At 44.6% G+C, this 19,700-nt stretch overlaps 1 protein-coding gene across 1 annotated transcript in view; it reads left to right on the top strand.

Moving 5' to 3' along the window:
• suclg2 (succinate-CoA ligase GDP-forming subunit beta) overlaps positions 1 to 19,700 on the top strand; it is a 118,342-nt gene that overhangs the window by 88,371 nt on the left and 10,271 nt on the right. The window contains exon 10 of the mRNA XM_080001446.1: positions 18,555 to 18,675. Within this exon, the coding sequence (XP_079857572.1) occupies positions 18,555 to 18,675 (121 nt within the window). The remainder of the gene's footprint in view (positions 1 to 18,554; positions 18,676 to 19,700) is intronic.

A 19,700-nucleotide genomic window follows, 5' to 3' on the forward strand; every position in this document is an offset into this window, starting at 1 on the left:
TGGCCCACTCCTGTCCCCCCTGAGGCTTTTATTGGCTGTTCTGATCCCTTTAATACCTGGCCAAACCCTTAATGGCTAATTGATATGCTGCCTACTTCCACAGTGCCCCATCAAAGATGTGCAGGGCTAAATGTCAGCTCAGGAGCGACTATTCATTTTCCCTTTCCTAAAAGACTGTCATCCACATCCCTGGAAAGATCCTCCTCATCTGCATAGTAGAGGAGGCTGCCGCCGCTCTGTTTTTGACAGAACACACGGACATGGGAAGATGTCACACAGAAGCTCTCACCGGGGCGCAGGAGTCACAAGCTAAACATACCCAATCCGTGTATGTATTCATGTTTGGCGTTTTTTGAAAATTAAATCCCGATGTGCCCCCATCTGTTTGACCCGGGTTGTGGTGTTCCCAGCAATCTAGTGCCTGTTTAGGCAGACCCCACAGGACTGGTTGGAGGTGAATCGGCAGAGGGTAGAAAGCAGAGCACAATATGTCTGTTTCATCAATTTCTAAATGGCTTATTTCGCTCGAGCCGAATGGAATCCAAAAGTGGTCCTCACCATTGAATAACCACTGATTCAGTCATCACCGGAGATGAGAAAGAAATGAGTGGGCTGAAAAGAGTTCTATATATACAGTAGATAGAGGCTTGGGAGTGACCAGTAGAGATGGAAAATGCCACATCAAAACAACCTTGTTTTATTAGTGTGGCTTACATCCCCTGGGCCGCTGAGCTGCTGCGGATCGGGTGAAACAATGGAGGTACTCCGTTGATTAGACTCCTGATTCGCCTGATTAGATTATAAGGACTGATAAGTCCACTCCCAGATTTTGCCTGCCCTGAATGTGATATGCTGACAGAGAACAGAGGTAGGAATGGGCCCACAGGAATGTCCTTGACGCCACCAGATGCCTGGCCATGCATGACCCTGATGGACTGCAAATGGACTGCATCCAACACTGCATCCTTGATGTGCCTTCTCGTTAGCCCCCCAGCACCTGTTGACCATCTAGCCCTCGAAAATCGTGCCTCAGCCGTACAGAGAGGCCTTATTTTTTTATCACCACACACAATGTCACCGGACCAAGCCGGACCCCTTTCATGAGGTCAAAAACTCCTCCGTAAGAGTCTGGTTGGCTGCGGTGGGGCGGGCCTTTCTCTTGTGCGTGGTACGGGTTGGCATGCGGGTCCCCCCGGCTTGCCTGGGGGTGGGCGGTTCGGGCGGGGTGTTGGTCTGTCAGCACGGGACCTGGCTCCGGGCCTGCACCTGTGTCTTGTGCCTGCACATGGAGCTGGGTTGTATGTGTGCGCCTTGGGGGTGCGGGGTCTCCTCGTGCTCCCTGGGACTGGGTGATGCTCCGCGGGGCTGGGCATGGGGGTAGCTCCGTGGGCTTCCAGCTTCTCTGGGAGCTTGGGGGTCTTCTGTGGCTGCAGGGTGGGGTGCTCGGGGCTTTCCTGCAGCTGTGGGATGTCTATACCGCTGGGGGACTCGGGGGGTGGCTTCCGGGCTCTTTCAGCTGCTTGGAGGTGCCACGACAAAATACCGACCTTATACACAAGAACCAATTTTGATAAGACCTTCACACACACACACACACACACACACACACACACACACACACACACACACACACACGCATACAGGCAGTCTCGCAACCGGCACCTGCTTTAGACGCACCCCAGAACCCTCTTGGTTGCATTCCTCTCCTTTTCTTCCTCATTTACTGCCATAAATATGACAGGAAGAGGCCACGTGCCTTATTGCTGTTCTAGTTTTTCAGGACATAATTAACTCAGTTTTTTCGATACATGTCGTCGTCAGATGTTTACGTTTTTCCGTGTACATGTTGTTGTTTGTTTAAAAAAAAAAATAAGAAGAAGAAAATTAGGGTCTTTGAACTACATATATGATTTTGTTTTACGAAAAATAATTGTGAAATATCACAACAAATTTCTGCATTTGCACCTCTCAGGGAAACCCTCTACAGAGGGGGAATCAAATATCCAGTTTTGCACCCGACCACCTGACCAATGGCCAGCCTTCTACAGAGGGCCATTGGTCGGGTGGGATTTTTCCCCTCAGTGAAGTTGTTGATTGCTCCATTGGAATGTGAAGATTTTTGTGAATGGGTCTGTATTTGCATATGTATGGATAAGGTGTGGGGGCTTCCAGACCTTTTGGATGACACAATGATCGGCCTTTAAGTGCAAATAAAGAGATAGCCCAAGGCTTTATCTGTAGCCTGCATCGGTAGTCAAAAATATAATTATATATATGTATGTATAAAACATAATTATATAATTTATATATTAATTATATATATATATATATATATCCCTGTTCCTGTTTGTGTCAAATTGGGACCTCACAATACGATGCAGCGTTTCCATAACGAGCAGTTGCTGGGACTCTCGAGGGGAACTAGGAACTGGGGATGTCCCCAAGAACTAGATACCTTTGATGGCTTTTCTTCTGGTGGTATTCGCACTGGAAGTCTGAAGTGATGCTGATGTGACGTCAGCCAAAGGGGTTTCAGCATGAGTTCTGTGTTGTATTTACAACGTAACGTTGATTGATTTCACCTTGTCAGTTCACTAAAATTGGTTTCTTAACAAATTTGAGGCAAGAAATAAGAAATCCAATTGGTGAATCTTCACTCATATTAGATCTACGAGAAATATTTTAAATGTTTAATCCAACTTTCGTAGGGCACATGCTCGCATCGGGACACCGCACTCAGATATATTTCTTTCATTTAATAAATATAAAATGAAATTAATACATCTACAATAAAAATCCTATTTTATTTATTTATTATTTTTTATCTTTTTATTACCGCTGAGTGTACATGGGCTGGTCCCCACCAAGAGTAGTGCGACTCGACCAGGGCGTGGTCTTAGGTCTGGACCAATCTCCTGCACTTACATCACTGAAGGTTCCTCTTAGGCTGGTCAGTCCATGTCCTGGGGTCGGAGCAAAATAAGTTACTTGAAACGGAGTTCTAAGAACAACGATCATTCCTACAGTAGTTTCTGCAGTGCGGACATCCTAAAAGGGACGGCTCCTCCAAAGTAGTCCTGAGAATTATGAAAAGTTCCTGCGGGTAACTTTCCCATTCCCATGGGGAATGGGAAAGTTCGTCTGAATGGCTGAATGGCTTTTAGGAATAAACTTTAATTGTCTGAGTCGCACAGTGCTGCTGGTTGCGGATCAAATAGGATGGGATTCATGAATAAATAGATCCGCAGCAAAGTGCTCTTCGCCTTTGCCAAATCCCAAAATTGGGATTTGAAAATAAGGGGGAGTAACTGACAAGGTGTCCCGGTTACAAACGGTTACGCACGGTGTGTTCATTTGTTTCATTCAATTGAATACAATATAATAAAAGAAAGTAATCGTTCTTTAAAATGATTGTTCTTTTAAATCAGAGATGTATATGTTGATTCTATTAGATGTACAGAAATATTTTCTATTCCTAATGACATATATTTTTCATTAAACAAACGCAAGATTACCCCACACACGCAAGTTGCTTTACATTTTGAACCACTGCTCCTCCCGATGGACAGATACAGCATTGCAACTGCTTTTCCACAAATGCAGCCTGGGGGTGTTTTTAGCCGCCGGAACGTGGATTACGTCATCGAGGGGGATATAATTACAGGCAAGATCCGAGCAGGGACACCACAGGGATCCGAGAGTGACCCTGTATGTGTCAGCCACGGATCTGCCTAGGCCCGGTCATGTTCCAGCTGCCCTCTTGAAGTGGCTCCTACTGGAGGACTTCTCCGCCAGATTTGCCATCAGCCTCCACACCTTGGATGGTAGCAGAGGCATTTTTGCGGTGAGGGAGAGGCACAGGTGGGCATCTACTGGTTTCTCCAGGGGGGGCATAGCCAGGTAGCCCAACTCCAGCCCTGTATCCAGGGTCGACCACTTGTTGAACACTTGGATGGTAGAGTGCCCCAAGACAACCTCACCTCTTTGATAGAATCTTCCCACCTGGGAAGGGGACGAAGGCGAAGAGGCCCATCTCCAAAATAAATCTCTAAAATTTGCCCCGACATCATGTAGGGAGCAGTGGGCTCGGATTCTGCACACAGGATCCCCAGCTTCGCCACAGCTCCTGGTTTAAAGGACCCTTAGACGGCTTGCAAGTCACACCACCCACCTGGCTCTTCTCCTTCCCCCTCCTCCTCCACCTCAGAACCTCACTGGGCTGCTTGGAAGTTGCACCAATCCTGGTGCGTGGCCAACTCCTCCTGATCCACCTGGCACAGATGCTGAGGGAGATCAGGAGAGCGTGGCCTCGAATGAGGCCTGAGGATGGGAGAGCCAATTCCTCCTCTTCGCCCTCCCTCAAGATGCTCGTAGCCCCTTCGACAGTACGGGAGCTGCTAGGGAGGGAGCCAAAGAATGTTGGCCCGACTGCGGATGACTGCGAGTGGCAGACCCAAGCAGTCGAGACAGAAGAACGGGACCGAGAACGCCGCTTCCGCGTGACCACACAGTGGGTAAGTATCCCTGTGGGTCAGGTGTGCAGCCCGCACATGACTTCCGGTCAGCATCCAACATAATTTTCCATAATTTCCATAACTTTCTTTCTGCAATAGACGGCTTGCTTCCAACAGCGGAGAGCTGAATAAGCAAAGAGGAAGTATGACAGGCTGTGACCCAGTATATATACTGGGCGGCGGGCCTTAAGAATGGTGCCCGAGTGGCCCAACCGCAGCCTGTCAAGGCCAAGTTGAGACTTGGTTGTTTGAAAGGGGCTTTCAGCTTAATTCAGTGGAGCTGTCCTGGAAATAGCTTAAGGCATAGTAATAACTCAAGTTTGAAATGAAGTAATTCCCATCCAGCACCATTAGTGAGTTTCACTATCACACATGCAGCTCATTCCAGAACATTTCCCTCTTGCACCTTTTCACACATGCCATGATAATGCCAGAATAGATGGAGCAAGGGATAGTCCAGCAGAAGTCACCCTGTGCGGTCCTGCTGTGTGTCTTGACTCTGAGTGGCAGACACTGCAGACGTTGTTCTCGCCACTGCTCCATGCTGGTTCAGTCCAGAGTTCACAGACATCTCTTCCTAGCCTGAGTTGGAATGTTATGTTGTTTCCTTTCCTGTCGTTCCCATGCCGGAGAGCAACAGACGGAGCATTAGCACACGCAGCTCACACATAGCACGCAAATAAAAATAAAAATGCCTGAAATTTTATGCATTAATTAAATCCTGAAATAAATAAATTAGGCATGTTGGAGAATTTTCACTATGTGGTGGGTGAGGCAAACCTGTTTGGCTACAGGAAATAATCGGAGTATTTAAGATATAATATATCTTAAATACTCTCAGATTATTTCCTGTATATATATATTCTGCAGAATGTGTGTATGTATATATGTGTATATATATATATATGTGTGTGTGTGTGTGTGTGTGTGTGTGTGTGTGTGTGTGTGTGTGTGTGTGTATATATATATATTTATATATATATATATATATATATATATATATATATATATATATATATATATATATATATATATATATATATATATATATATATATATACACACACAATCTGCAGAATAAAGAGAAAGATATAGATGCACCTCAAAACAGTGATGCTGTCCATTTTACCCTGGCTTCTGCCAAAAAGAGGGTTTCATACCAATGAGAGGTTGTGTGCTATCGGTTAGGTGTCATTCACAAGACTATGCCCCCCAATCACATCACCTGGTGTTCCTCTCATACAATGATTTTACAGTCAATCCCCGGTCGCGATACGATCTTACTGTGCTATAAAACAAACCACAATTCTCTGTCAAGCTCCCTGGGGTTATCCTTATCTCCACACAAGGTTGAGTGAAGAAGGAATGTGGTCTGGTCTTGACACTTATTATAAGTATTATTTTTAAGAACAGTGTCTCTTCAATGTGAGCTCTGAGTGAGTCGGTAAAACCCAAGACAATGTGTTTTAAAAAGCTACGTAAGATAGCAAAAAAGGCTTTTTTCTTACATTATACATAGGAAACATCAGTCAAGGCATTGATAATCTGCATTTTCTCTCGCGGGCAATAAATATATAAATAATTGTAAATATACGCCCGATGGACTGGGCAGAGGCGGTGGTGTGTCCCACGCACATCGGCCGAGGTGGAGGGATCTTTCATTCCGTTCGATGGGATCTCTCATCACTTCTATTGCGCCCCGGAGTTTCGTGAGACCTTCCTGTCCATTTTCACACCAACGTCTGCAGTGGGAAAGAGGTATCAGAGAATTGAGGTGGAGCTTTTTAATATTTCTCCTCCAGACAGCGGTGCACACGTTCCTGACTCCATGCCGTTTCTTAATCGCTGGCCCCCAATCGATCGCAGCGGTTGGAATTTTGTACGATCGCCCTAGCCTAGTGTGTGCTTCATTTAAAACCACGTGTCTGAAGAACGTAATTCTTCATTTTTTAATCGGAATCGATGTGGTGACTGGCCACTGTTACATAGGCCTCTGTTGTGCGTGGTGTCCATCCATCTGTTTTAATAGCAACTTGTGGCTTCATTTAAATCAAATTTAACATGTTGCTTGGTGTCATTGTACAGATCAGGGATGCATTTTTGGCTAAAATGCTGTCTGGATGGCTAAACATACCTTGGCTTTGATGAATGCACAAAGTCAAAAAAATCCTTTTTCCACCACGTTGTACGGCGTCATGTCTTTATATATAAAATGAACAATGGCAGACATTACACTCATGGCTCTTTTTGAGGTGTGGCTTAAAGTTTGTGGAAAGAAGTTGCTCAACGATGAGGTTGTTTTGACTACTTTGTGTGGGAATAATCTGGCTGTCAATACCATGTATTCCTTTCAGATGACCGGCGAGGTTCCTTGTGTTAACGGTGTATTTCACGCAGAATAAGCAGTGTTTACATACTATGCATGACTTGTCCAGGTTTCCCTCTTTCTTGCAGTATCCAAAATGTTTCCAATGATAACTCGCGATTGGTGAGTTAATTTCTTTGCTCCTCCTGCCTTTGGGCTGCTGAAACGCCATGCTTGTTTCACTGAGCCACCAGTGATGACATCGTGTTCAGAAAGGATCTTCTACAATTAAAAGAAATAAAAATAAAAATAAATACCATGCGATTTTCTGATATATTAACAATCACAATCGCTATATGTGCTTTGTATCTATTTCATCGGATGGTTGTCCCTAGAATCTATATTTTGAACAATATCGATGTATTGTTACATGTATTGTTGCTTGGCTGATATCACACAGAGAAATCTCACGCTAACAATTCCCTCACACCATTATCACATGCTGTTTGTTCTTTGGTGATTGGTTGCCATTGCATTGTTTTACCTCTGAGAAAGCCCACGCTACAGTATATGCACATCTAGTCTTGGAGCACAGCCAGAATGTGACTTTCTTTGAGATGAAAATTAAAGGTAAGCCACCTACAGTATAGAAATACAACTATTCCCGCAAGATGTGGGAATAAGAGTATGCAGAGCAATCCATATACAGAATTATCCGTTTTCCTTAATTTTGCAGGAGGTTTATACGGAGGTATTGGTGTCTTTGTGAGCGCTACTTTAGGTCTTTTGTGTTAGTTGACCTAACTGGGTCATACTACAAAAATGCAATCAAGATATAACATATTTAAGTACCATTGACAAAAATAAATGTTACTATACAGTAGTTCTCAGTGGGACCAGGATTTAATTTTAAAGGTACATATCTTTTGTGAGCTGATGAGTAAAAGGTCAAAACATCGATTTAAGCCAGTATGGTTATTTACACATTGTCCTGGTACCTATTTCGATACACTTCCAGGAGCTATGGCCACCACTGATATCGTCCCATGATCTATGACCTAACTGCCTCTTAAAACACAGTTTGCATAAGCAGCACAAAGGTGGTTTGCACATTTAGGTATTCAGATAGTCAGTGCTGGAGGGTGGAGGGGTAAATACAGAGGATGGTGCAATGATTTGCCTTGCAAAGCACATCCAGCTGCCCTTTCGTTGGCTCATTGGCTCCCAAGATCAGGTGCAATCTGAACTGGAATCATTTGGATAATTGACCTTCTGTGTGCATACATTAGAATAAATTAATTTTGATTGGCCGTGTAGCATTAGGAACAAAGCGGCAAATGTTGGCTCTTTTATATTGGGCTGCTGGTATTGTTGTACGCAGTCTCTGAGGTGATTATGTATGCCATTCGGCAACTATTATGCATTACTTCCATTTAACAAAGGGATTCTAGCTCTGAGCAGAGTGCAGCACATCATGGAGCGCAGGAACTTGCAGATTTTTTCATTTTCATTGCTAAACACTTTATCCGAAGCTTTTGTGTATAAATAGGAATAGGTGTGTGTACTGCAATTATATTCTTAATTTGAATTGATCGACTATCAAATGTGTAGAACCGCATGTTTAATGCTGCGGTGATGCTGCCATTAATTGCTGCCTTCAGGCCCATGTTGCCACAGAGCGCTGCCAATCTTCCCCTTCAACCTTCATGTTCTAGTGAAAGTAGCCATACTGTGTGTGTCTGCGCAGGGGTCCATGTGGTCCCGTATGTTATTGCAGGCTGATGGACAGCCATTAACCCTTGGTGTAGGGGTTGACGAACATTTGTCCGTCTGTCACCACTGACAGACTTTCTCTGGGGATGAATAATATTCCTGCACTACACTGGCTGCTGTTGTGTGTGTGTGTGTGTGTGTGTGTGTGTGTGTGTGTGTGTGTGTGTGTGTGTGTGTGTGTGTGTGTGTGTGTGTGTGTGTGTGTGTGTGTGTGTGTGTGTGTGTGTGTGTGTGTGTGTGTGTGTGTGCCTGCGTTGCCTGCCTGTGTACGTATGCGGCTCCCTTGCCCTGAGGTGAGCAGCAGTAGATGAGTTGACATCCCTGACTAACATTTGACAAATCCCGACCTGTAACTTCACTCTCTGTCTTTTTGACCCTTTCACTCTGTTATGTCTCGGTTACACTAGTCATTTCAAGTTTTGATGCACCAGATCGGAATGCAGATCTGACGTCCAGGCTTGACACTTTGTGGCCAGATCTGTGTTGAAATTTTGTTTTCCCGCAAAATATTATGAATACTTTCTGGTAAAATGGTGCAAGGTGCAAGAGAAGCCCTCCTGTTGAGCGGAGTGCAGTGGTGTACTCACGCACTACGTTGGAGACGATGCCCCCCGTTGTCCGTCCGTCCGTCCGTCCGGGACCACGTGTTGTTTAGATCTCCTTCACTGTGTCCAAATTTATAATCTACTCATGGTAAGATAGTGAAAAATGAAAATATTTGTAGTACAATAAATCATTTCATTGTTTTTTTTGTCAGTGTGTACTCTTTTCCCCAATCATCCCATTTTCCTGGAAATAGCAGCGGGAGTAAGCAAATTACCTAGAATTGCTGCTGTTCCCATAATGTTTGGATAGTTGGATCACATTTCACAGCAATTCCGGACATTTTGACACAACGGGTATGTAAAGAGATGCAAATTCATTGATAGTTGTTAACCTTAAACAATCGTTGATTAATTGATAACATGGAAGCTAAATATAGATTATGATACAGAATACAAAATGCATATTATATTCCTCAATCAAAGATTTATCGTACCATTTGAAAAACAGGCATTCTTGTAGCATAACAAAAATAGAGTATGAACGCATGTAGGCTACCTTAACAGAAAATACAAATTGCGTGCCGTGTCGTCTGTCGCACGCGAAGCCGTTTCTCCACTCGGCGTGAGCAGCACTAACATAATCCCTCGAGTAGCCTGATATCAGACAGAATATCAACTCGTTACACTGCGTTCCCATCTTCAGAAGAATGGGTCAACTCGCAGTGGGCGGATTCAATGGTCTGCACCGAGGCCCAGGACCTTGCGAGAACGTCTCGTGAGATCACAGCATGCCGACTCGAATTTCAGTTGATCAAGAGGGAAATAATACAATACCGTATAAGGTAATGCTTGTGAATCCAAAATATAAATTGCCTCCCATTTAAGTCAACGTCTCCCCAACCATATTCCACCTTCTTTAAATGTTTAAACTGTTTTAGTAAGGAAAGCTGGTTTTGCGGCTCAGCGCTTTCAAACTTTTCCCAAGTATGCTTTTCTGCTCAAGGGCATATTGAAAGATTTGTTTTTGTTTTCCTGAGAAACTCATTAAATTAATAGAAGCCTTGATGCAGTACATTTCAATCTCTAAAATGAAATCCCTGTGGAGAGGTATTTTGTATGCCCCAAGTGTGTCTTTTTTTTTTTTTTTTTCTCATCGGTATCAAAGTGGCATCAAATTTCAATATTTTTCAAGGTATTGTACGAACGACCTAACATTTTATATTGTGTTAGTACAACTGGCCACGCAGGGAGTTCGAGCTAATCAAATGTTGCTGCCAACTTTGAACCAATGTAACATTTCAATCACCAAAATCACTCAGGAGAGATGTCAAGGAGATACTTGATGCGGTGTATGTCCTGTAGGCTTCTGTTTGTGATTGAAAGTCATAGAGTACATTTGTTGCATCAAGCTTATTAGCAGACAGCTTTTGCGTTCTTGCTAGAGTGGACTCTGGTTGGAAAAGGCTTGTGAACATGGAGAGGGGAACCTCGTGCACTGGAGCACACAGGCCATTGTGCTTGATATTCCGATATCGACTGCTGCCCCAGGGTTTGAGGGGGGACCTATTATACTCCTTTTCCAACAAGTTGATGTAAGTCTATGAGGTCCCCAAAACATGTCTTTTGAGTCCCCCCCCCCACACACACACACACACACACACACACACTACCACTACCTCCGAACCAGCATAGTGCAATCTCTTCATCTCCATAACAAATAGAGAGGTGAAGTGTACTTCAGATGTGGCCTCCAAACCCTCAGGCCCTCAGAGTCTCTGGGTGGGGGACCTCTGTTAGCAAAATACACACTGGACCATCCGGGAGTGCAGTTAGACACACACACACACACACACACACAGACACACACACACAGACACACACACACACGCACACAAAAGCACGGTCAAAACAAAAAGTGCTGAGGCACTGCACTCTTACACTGACACTCCAAAACGGTCATTTGTACTGTATAATGAATCACTATTTCCTGTCGGCGTCCATTTGAAATATATTTTTACGCGAAGTTCTCATTAGCTGCTTTGTCCGCGCCATCCCAGTGCAAAGGATGTTAACGGCATGCGAGAGCATCTGCCCGTTTATAATGCGTCGTAGCCTCACTTGACTTAGGCATGTGACAGCGTGAAGGATTATAAGAATGCTCGGCCAAGCATTCGGGAATTGAATGCATGATTTATTTGAGGAGCACTTTAACAAATCATTGAGATTTCTTCCTCAACATTTTTTTGTCATATCGTCAGAGGGCGTAGAGCGCAGGCACGTTTCACTTTGCATATCTGGTTAAAAATCGGTCACATATGGGACAATAATATGGTACCAACAATATATAATAATAATAATTGAGAGTTCTTCAGTTGAGCTTCTGGAATCTCCAAAAAATATTTGTCAGAAAAGGAACAATTGTATTGTATTATGTATTATTATGTGTATTATTGTATGTATTATGATGAATCACAGCAAGAGGTCATTTAGGCGCTGGATCATATTTCTAGACATTCAAACAGATAGATGGACAGTAGATAGACAACACCAGGAGGTAGCTGTCTCAGCCCATGAACCCGCTGCTTGCTCACCAGAGATGGAAGACCTTGGCAGTAACTTCACAAGGAAGAAAAAAAAACCTCAAATGTCAACATTTCCTGAGTGTTGGTCGCCCCTTGTTCACGCTTTTATGTCTGACTTTTTTGCACTTCGTGATGGAGCAAGATTTGTCCAATCTTCCTCGCAAAATTGCTCAAGCTCAATTGGAGAGCAGCGGCGAACAGCAGTTTTGAGGGCTTGCCACAAATGTTCGATGGGATTAAGGTCGGGACTTGGACTCGGACTCGGCCACTGAAGGACAATTTTAAATTTTGTTCATCTTAAGCCATTCCAGCCGCTGGAAGTGTGCTTGGGGTCGTTGTCCTGCTGAAAGACAAACTTCCTCCTGAGTCTAAGCTTTCTGGCCGTTTTTTTATCCACAATCTCTCTGTATTGCACCCCATTCATCTTCCCATCAATCCTGATCCGATTTCCAGTCCCTGCTGCCGAAAAGCATCCCCATACCATAATGCTACCAGCACCATACTTCACAGTGGGGATGGTGTTACCTGGGTGATGTGCAGCATTACATTTATGCCACTCCCTCCCGCGTTCAAGCCATAAAATCCCACTTTAGTCTCATCAGACCACAAGGTGTTTTTCTTGAAGTAGCATTTTGCAAATTCTTTACAGGCGAGGGTATGTTTGGGTTTGTCTTTTTCAGTCAGGGCTTCTTCCTTTCCACTTTCCACGAATGCTCTTGTTGTGCTGTGCCTTGAAGATTGTTCAGCCATGAACGTTCAATCTCAGCCACTGACTTCTGCAACTCACGTCAGTGACAGTTGGCGTCACACTGTCCTCTCTAACAGGTGCCATTCTTGTTCAGGGACTAAGTTTGTAGGGGCAGCCTTACCTAGGGAGTGTGACTATAGCTTCTCTACGATGGTCTGCACTGAACGGTTTTTAGAGATGGTCTCATTTCCTTCCCCACATCTGTGCTTCTCTATAGTTTTATCTTGAACTTGTTTTGAATGCTCCTCTGTCTTCATTTTGGAAAACGGGTGATCCACCATTTTCCTACATTGGTACAGGTCGTGAAGTTGGTTGAGATGGTAAGGGAATGTAGTGCACCTGAGCGAAGTTGTCCTTGTAATTACAAAGCACATGAATACTTTTTAAATCTCACATTTATCCCCCCCAAGGTTTTGGAGTTTTCATTTGACGTTGCACTGATTTGCAGACAAATATAATTTACATTTTGAATCTGAGAAAATACAATGTGAAAAACTGTTTTGGGGCTGAATCATTTTGAAGGCACTGTATATAAAAATAATCACAGAGATGGGTGTCATGGTTCAAAAATAATGACTAACTCGCCACCAGCAAATGGCCTTTTGAGGATATCTATGAAATCCTATTTTGAAACGGTGAGATGAGGTGGGTTGTTTTTTTTTTTGTCAGTGGAATTAAATAGAAGCGAGTTAAACCAACATCCTATTAGATGTACTATCCAAGAACCTCAAAATAGCTAGAAAGGCTAACAAAATGAGAACACTGACAAGATGTGAAGGTGGCATATTCCCAGGCGGTTCCGTGCGCCCTTGGTCGAAGCCGTGTCTTCACCTGGTCCTGCATCGATCAGGTAGGCAGCTGTCAGTCAGGTGGGCTCTTTGAGCAAGGGCTGAGGCTTCATACGGCATCTGTCAAGAGGTGTCTTCAGGGGCGACACGGTGGCGTCTCTGACATAATGCCGAGTCTGTCTCACCGCAGGCCCGGGAAAAAGCTGTCATGCTTCAGCAGGCCAGATAATTATTTCCCTCTTATCCCTCCTCGCCAGGCCCAGTCCCACCCTGTGATAGAAGCCAGGGGACCTCACAGCAACCTCCCCCCTTCCCCAAACCCTTTCCTCCCGCGTCCCCGTCACTTTCTCTCTGCCTTTGCGAAGTCGTTTTCTTCTCTCCCTTTAGATTGTCTCCTTTTTTTGTCTCGATGACACAAATAACCGTCCAAAACCAAAATTCTCATATGAATGTCTTTATTTACCTCTTTAGGTCTGTATGTTGGTTGAAAGACAATGTTGAATTGAAATGAATATTGTCATACATTGGCTCTTCAAGTGCTTTTCCGAGGGAAAGTATTTTCTTCACCTGTTTCAAATCCTGGACAAGAGAGAGCGTTCTGTCCATGAAAGGACATGTGATCCCAGCCTGCCTGAGACGTTGGCGACACAGATAGAAGTCAAACAATCACCCCTTTTCCTGTCATCTCCAAGGTGTGTGATTACAGCCAGCAGGCCTGTCTTGACTTGTTAACCTGTGGCCCCCTCGGGGACGAGCGCCGGGCCCCACGGCAGAACGGAGCGGAATAAACAAGGGCGGACAGAGCGGCCGGTGACTGTACAGGCTGTCTCCTGCCGATAAGACAGAACAATTGTCCCTAATAGGCCACAGAGCGGCGCACGCCCATCTCCAGCCTTTGCTTGGTCCTATCTGCTAGCAGCTAACAAAGAGGACGAGATGCTGTCCCTTTTTTTTTTTTTTTTTTTTTTCCTGCAGACAGATTAGCACTGCTTTAGCTGGGTCCGGACAAAGAAATGTGTGCACAAGTGATAACTCAGCACAAGTCGACACAGGGAGCCTTTAGGACAGGGGAATACAATGATTTTACCCTCCCTCTAGGTTGAAACTTGGAGAGAAAAAGCACATAATCCGTAGCTGTTTATGAGTTGATGCAGGGAGTATTAGGGGATATTTGTCGACTTGATTTATGTTGCAGCCTTGTCTAGTGTCGCTGTGTCTTTAGTCACCAGTTTATATTTTGACGTGATAGATAACCATTTTTGTGGCAGTGTGATATTTAATAATTCAAACTGCTTGTCCCCATTACGACAAAACACCCACATTTTTATGGAGCCGGAAGCCAAAAAGCTTTCACAGAAAGTCACAGGCACTGGTCTGGGAGCAGCCACCGGGCTGTGTGAGCATGTCAAATTGCTTGAGACACATTTCTTTCTTGTCCTAAACACAGTTAGCCGGGTGTATAATGGGAGGCAGAAAAGCCTATTTCTACTGTGAAGGCCCTTCTTTGAGTTTGAGGGGAAGAACCTTGACAGGCTAGCCGAGTTCCGGCTGCTCTGATCCTATTTTGTGAAATTAGAATAATTTCACCGGGTCCCAGGTAGAAGGCAGTGGCTCAGGCAGTTTTGGACACTGAATGAGCACACCAAACACCTCTAAACGAGACCAAGCTATTCCATTATACCGCATGCCTTCAATGGCTGTGCCCCGATGAAAGACATCCACCCTGTTTCCAGGGAGGCACTTGCCTAAAAATGCTTTCAAGTTGAGAAGTTCTACTTGGCTCTTTGACAGGAGTCAAGATTGGAGGGAAAGGGTTATGTCTGTCATTTCCAGCAGGATGGGATTGGGGAATATTATTTTAGACCATTTTGGTTTTGTTAGGATTTGTCAGGCGCTCTAAGCCCCAAACCCAGCTCAGCAGGTTTTAGATGGACTTTTGATTTGAGAAGGTGTCGGACCAAGGGGATTGACCCTCACTTTGGCTCCTGTACTTTGGGCCCATTCATCAGGGTGACGTTTACAGACTGCAGGCCTGGCCAGGGTCGGCGATTGTCTCTGAAACCCCACATGGCTCACTGGTTCTGAAAACAAGAATGTATTTTATAGCCAATGTTCGGAAGGCACTCAAGCAGAAAAGGGATGATATGCATAACCTAGGAAAGTTCTGCACCCCAAAGCTGGATGAGCTCATCCAGGGTGTAATATGAATAGATGTGCAGATAGAATGTGCGTGTTTCCAGTTTCAGTGTTACAACTAGCGCATTCCCTTTTTTTAAGATCAGTGGTCCTGCGTGTTTTATATAATGACTCTTTTTTTTTTATTTATTTTTTTTCTCTGAATGAACAAGTCTGTATGAAGAGAAAAGCCCACCTCAGGCTGTATATAGACATGGAAAAGTAAACATGAGAAAATATACAGAATACAAGAAAAAAGCTTGGAAAGCACATCCCCGCCCTGGCCACGTCCACATAAACTGCACTTGCTTGCTGGTCAACATAAATCATGTCTCATTTATCATTAATATACACGGTTGTCAATAGGCGACGCTTGAATGGAAGAAATATGGTGTTTCTCAATAGAGACAGAGTTGAAAAATGTGTTGCTGATAAAGGGAGGGTAGACACTTGTGGTTTTGAGTTAGACTGGATTTAAATCTCTACTGCCCCCCAGTGGAGTTTGGTAGTCGTGTCAGTTGCTGTGTGTGTATGCGCACACACATGCTTTTGCTCTGGGAAATTCTACACTTATTTGTCCTCTAATTGTGTGTGTGTTTCTGTGTTCTGTGAAGACAAGTGAGAAAACCTTCCATTTGTAAAGATGAAGCACTAATGTGCCAGTCGCTGTTTTCACATCAGGAGGTTTTGTCACATTCTGTGTTGGCTCGTCGGATGAAATGCTGTCACTTCCCTCTGTTCGTCACAACACACTATCTCTGGCTCTGGATTCCCATCATCAACTTTGCAACTCTGCCCAAGTATTGTGGTTTTTCAGCTATCAATCATGGTATTGATCTGATGCGCCCGTATCTCTATTCTCCAGCTGAGCCACATGGGTCTTATTTACTTCAACACTTAGTATGCATTTCCCTCCGATGAAATCTCCTCACATTCCATATCTGGCATTCTGATAGTTCTTTAATTATTTTCATCACAAGGTGTTTCTTATACGGGATTGGTCACAACTTCATTAAATGTGATATCTCTCTGTTTTTATGTAAATACTTTAATTACAGTTACAATCTCAAAGGAGTTTACCGGACTACATTTAAATGTCCACATGAAAAAGAAACCTCTTAAAGTGACCAAAAAGTAGGTTTCTACCTTCAGTGGCTGGCCGGGCTTGCGGTGGGGGACATCTAGGCAGTATGCAATGGGGAGACTGTGAAGACCAGTAGAACAGTGAGTTAACCACGTGCATTATATTAGGGCTGGAGTCACTACAGTGGCCGACGAGGAACTAGACACACACACACACAAATGTGTCAGAGATCTAGACACTATCTCTTTGTGCCTTGAATTTCCCTTCTATTGTGGTTTTTCAGGCTCTAATTGGCTGTAGTCAGAAGCAGTGGTGACAAGCATCACGGGGAAACCCACTCTTCCATGTGCCGTGAGGCAGGAGAACACGCAGACATACCCACATCCACACACACACGCGCACATTTACACACATTACGCACATTACTGTACCCGCCCAGGGACAACAGTTGAAAATGAGACAAGCGCTCTAAGATGGTGCAATGTTTATCAATGTGCTTGTTCCATGTGAAACCAAAATGGTTGTCGTAAAAGAGAGCTTAAAAGCTAAAAGCTTCCCTAGGCAGCCATATCGGGGCTGTCTGAGGAAGGCCAGGATGCTTTCACACCTCTTCCTGCCTCCCAGCTCTTCCCCCGACTGCGTCCGTCTTGTTTACACAGACAAACGCCCACGTGTCTGCAGTCTGCCGAGGCAGCGCCACGTGCACAGCCATCTCTGTTCACATATTAATGGGTGCGCAGAAGCTGTGCTCGCCCATATTCAAGTCTGCTCGCTAAGATGCTCCTCGTGGCCATGTAACAGTCAGGCCGAGCTCCGGTGCCAACAACTCGGTATCGGTCCGTTATGACAGTGATGAACAGCATGGCTGCCGAGGAATGGAGCAGTAAGGGCGAAACCTAAGAGAAAAACGAAGGGCGATGTGCGTGTACTGTAGATGACTTTGACGCTGACACACCTAAACTTGTTTTATTCGCTTTTTCCCTTATTCAAGAACAAGGAAACAAAATAACAGACTGCAAATAGCGACTCCCAAGATGCAACAGTAATAAAGGCTTTAGAACAGCCAACTGTTATTCATTTTCTCCAGCAAAGTGTGTGTGTGTGTGTGTGTGTGTGTGTGTGTGTGTGTGTGTGTGTGTGTGTGTGTGTGTGTGTGTGTGTGTGTGTGTGTGTGTGTGTGTGTGTGTGTGTGTGCGCTCTCACTTCAGTGCTTACAAGGAGATGGTCACCATTTTGGATGGGGTGCAGAGGACAAAGTGATTGCTCTCTCTCTCTGATAGTCATCCAAGTCCTCAAATTCCTATCCCCTGTAAACATCATTAGCACACACTGAACACACACAAATGGCCACACATATATCAAGGCACATGCACTCACCCACGCGTCTCTTATCCAATTCGGCACTAACAGATTAAGGGAGATTATAAACAAACATGGAGGATTAATCCTGTGTGTTCTCACTTTACTTTCTACTGCGCTAGCAAGGGTAATTACCAAATGCTAGATTGTTAGTCTAATCACCTTGGCCCAACAGTACATACACACACACACACACACACACACACACACACACACACACACACACACACACACACACACACACACACACAAACACACACACACACACACACACACACACACACACACATATACTGGCTGTGCTGCCTCCCGACTTAAAGACGTCGCTTTCACGGCGATTTAATCAGAACGTTTAAGATCTGTCTAATGATTTAAAAAAAAAAATTTAAAGCAAAACTGCAGTTTAAATTTGAGAGAAGTTAATGTTGTTTTCTACAGACTTTTTGGATTTCTAGATTTAACCAAATTTCTAATTCTTGAATTATAACCCCCATTGCTTTCATCAGAATATATCAACTGCCAGCACATGCGTTTCTCCTTCAACGCTCACATTTCTTTTTAATATCCCCGCTCTTCTCGTGTGACTCCATCATCTTCTAACAGGGGACTTTTTGCCTTCAGTCCTTCGGCTTGTATTGGACCCATTTATGTTTGACCTCCTCCCGTTGTCTTCACCCACAGGTGGAGGCCATCTTGGTAAACATCTTCGGGGGCATCGTCAACTGCGCCATCATCGCCAAGGGCATCACCAAGGCCTGTCGCGAGCTGGAGCTCAAGGTGCCGCTGGTGGTCCGGCTCGAAGGTGGGCTAATTAGCACCTCGTGTGCACCAGAGATGTGACCGGTCTGACCCCATTAGCGGGCTGACCTGTCTCCACCACACTCATACATCATCCCCTTCACAAATATTGGTCATCGATTGGCCTTCAATAGAATCTTTATTGTGGACGCCTGATCAAAGGAGCCAGTGTTTCATCCTGATGGGGGAATAAATTGTATTAGTTGTGAGTCAGTTTATACGCCGGAATGAAAATCCTCACATTCATGTTTTGATTTCAAACTGATACATAATACCGCTTCTATTGTTGCTAAAGCATATTTGTCTTAACTGCAGAGCCTACAGCAGTGCATTGTTCACACATGTCATGTTCCTCTCCAAAAATGATTAGTGCTGGCCAGCAAAACAATAGAGACACCAATGATTGGATCACCTTTCACCTTTTATGCTAATGACAGAGGCGCATCTGTGCGTCTGCGTGCGACTTTTGGTGGCAATGCCTCCCGGAGGCCCAGGGCCAGCTGGTGGTTAGGTTAATTGTGAGGAACCGGTGAGTGGCGTGTCCTGGGCTGTGAGCATGTGAGCCGTCGTATATTGGCCCCCAGCTCACCTTATCCGTCCCCGCACACCGCCAACATGGTTTGTAGGTCAGGGTGCAGTGGCTTGTTTCATTGCCAGACTGTGGAGAGAGGTACTGTACCGGCCTTGCTAATCCAGGATAACACGACAGTTTGGTTGCCACATTACAATGAGGCTTAAGCTTAAATATTTCCTCCTTTATCAGCATAAATGCAGCAGCCCCTCCATTTGTTGTTAGAGCAGCACCTTGTCTTGCCTGTTTTTTTCGATTCAGCAATGGCCAAGCCAACGGCAGACACATTTAATTGTCTCCCAAAAGATGGGAAGTAAGAAGTGATAACTTTTCACCAAACCACACTGCATAAATAAAGCCGCGAGCGGCGATTGAGGTAGCATGCACAGATGAGCAACTAGTTGGCTCAGATATGTGTGTAGGTCCAACTTCCCTTTTTTATGCATCTTCGCTGTGAG

The sequence above is a fragment of the Zeus faber genome, assembly GCF_960531495.2.
Source record: "Zeus faber genome assembly, chromosome: 5".
NCBI classification, from domain to species: Eukaryota; Metazoa; Chordata; class Actinopteri; order Zeiformes; family Zeidae; genus Zeus; species Zeus faber.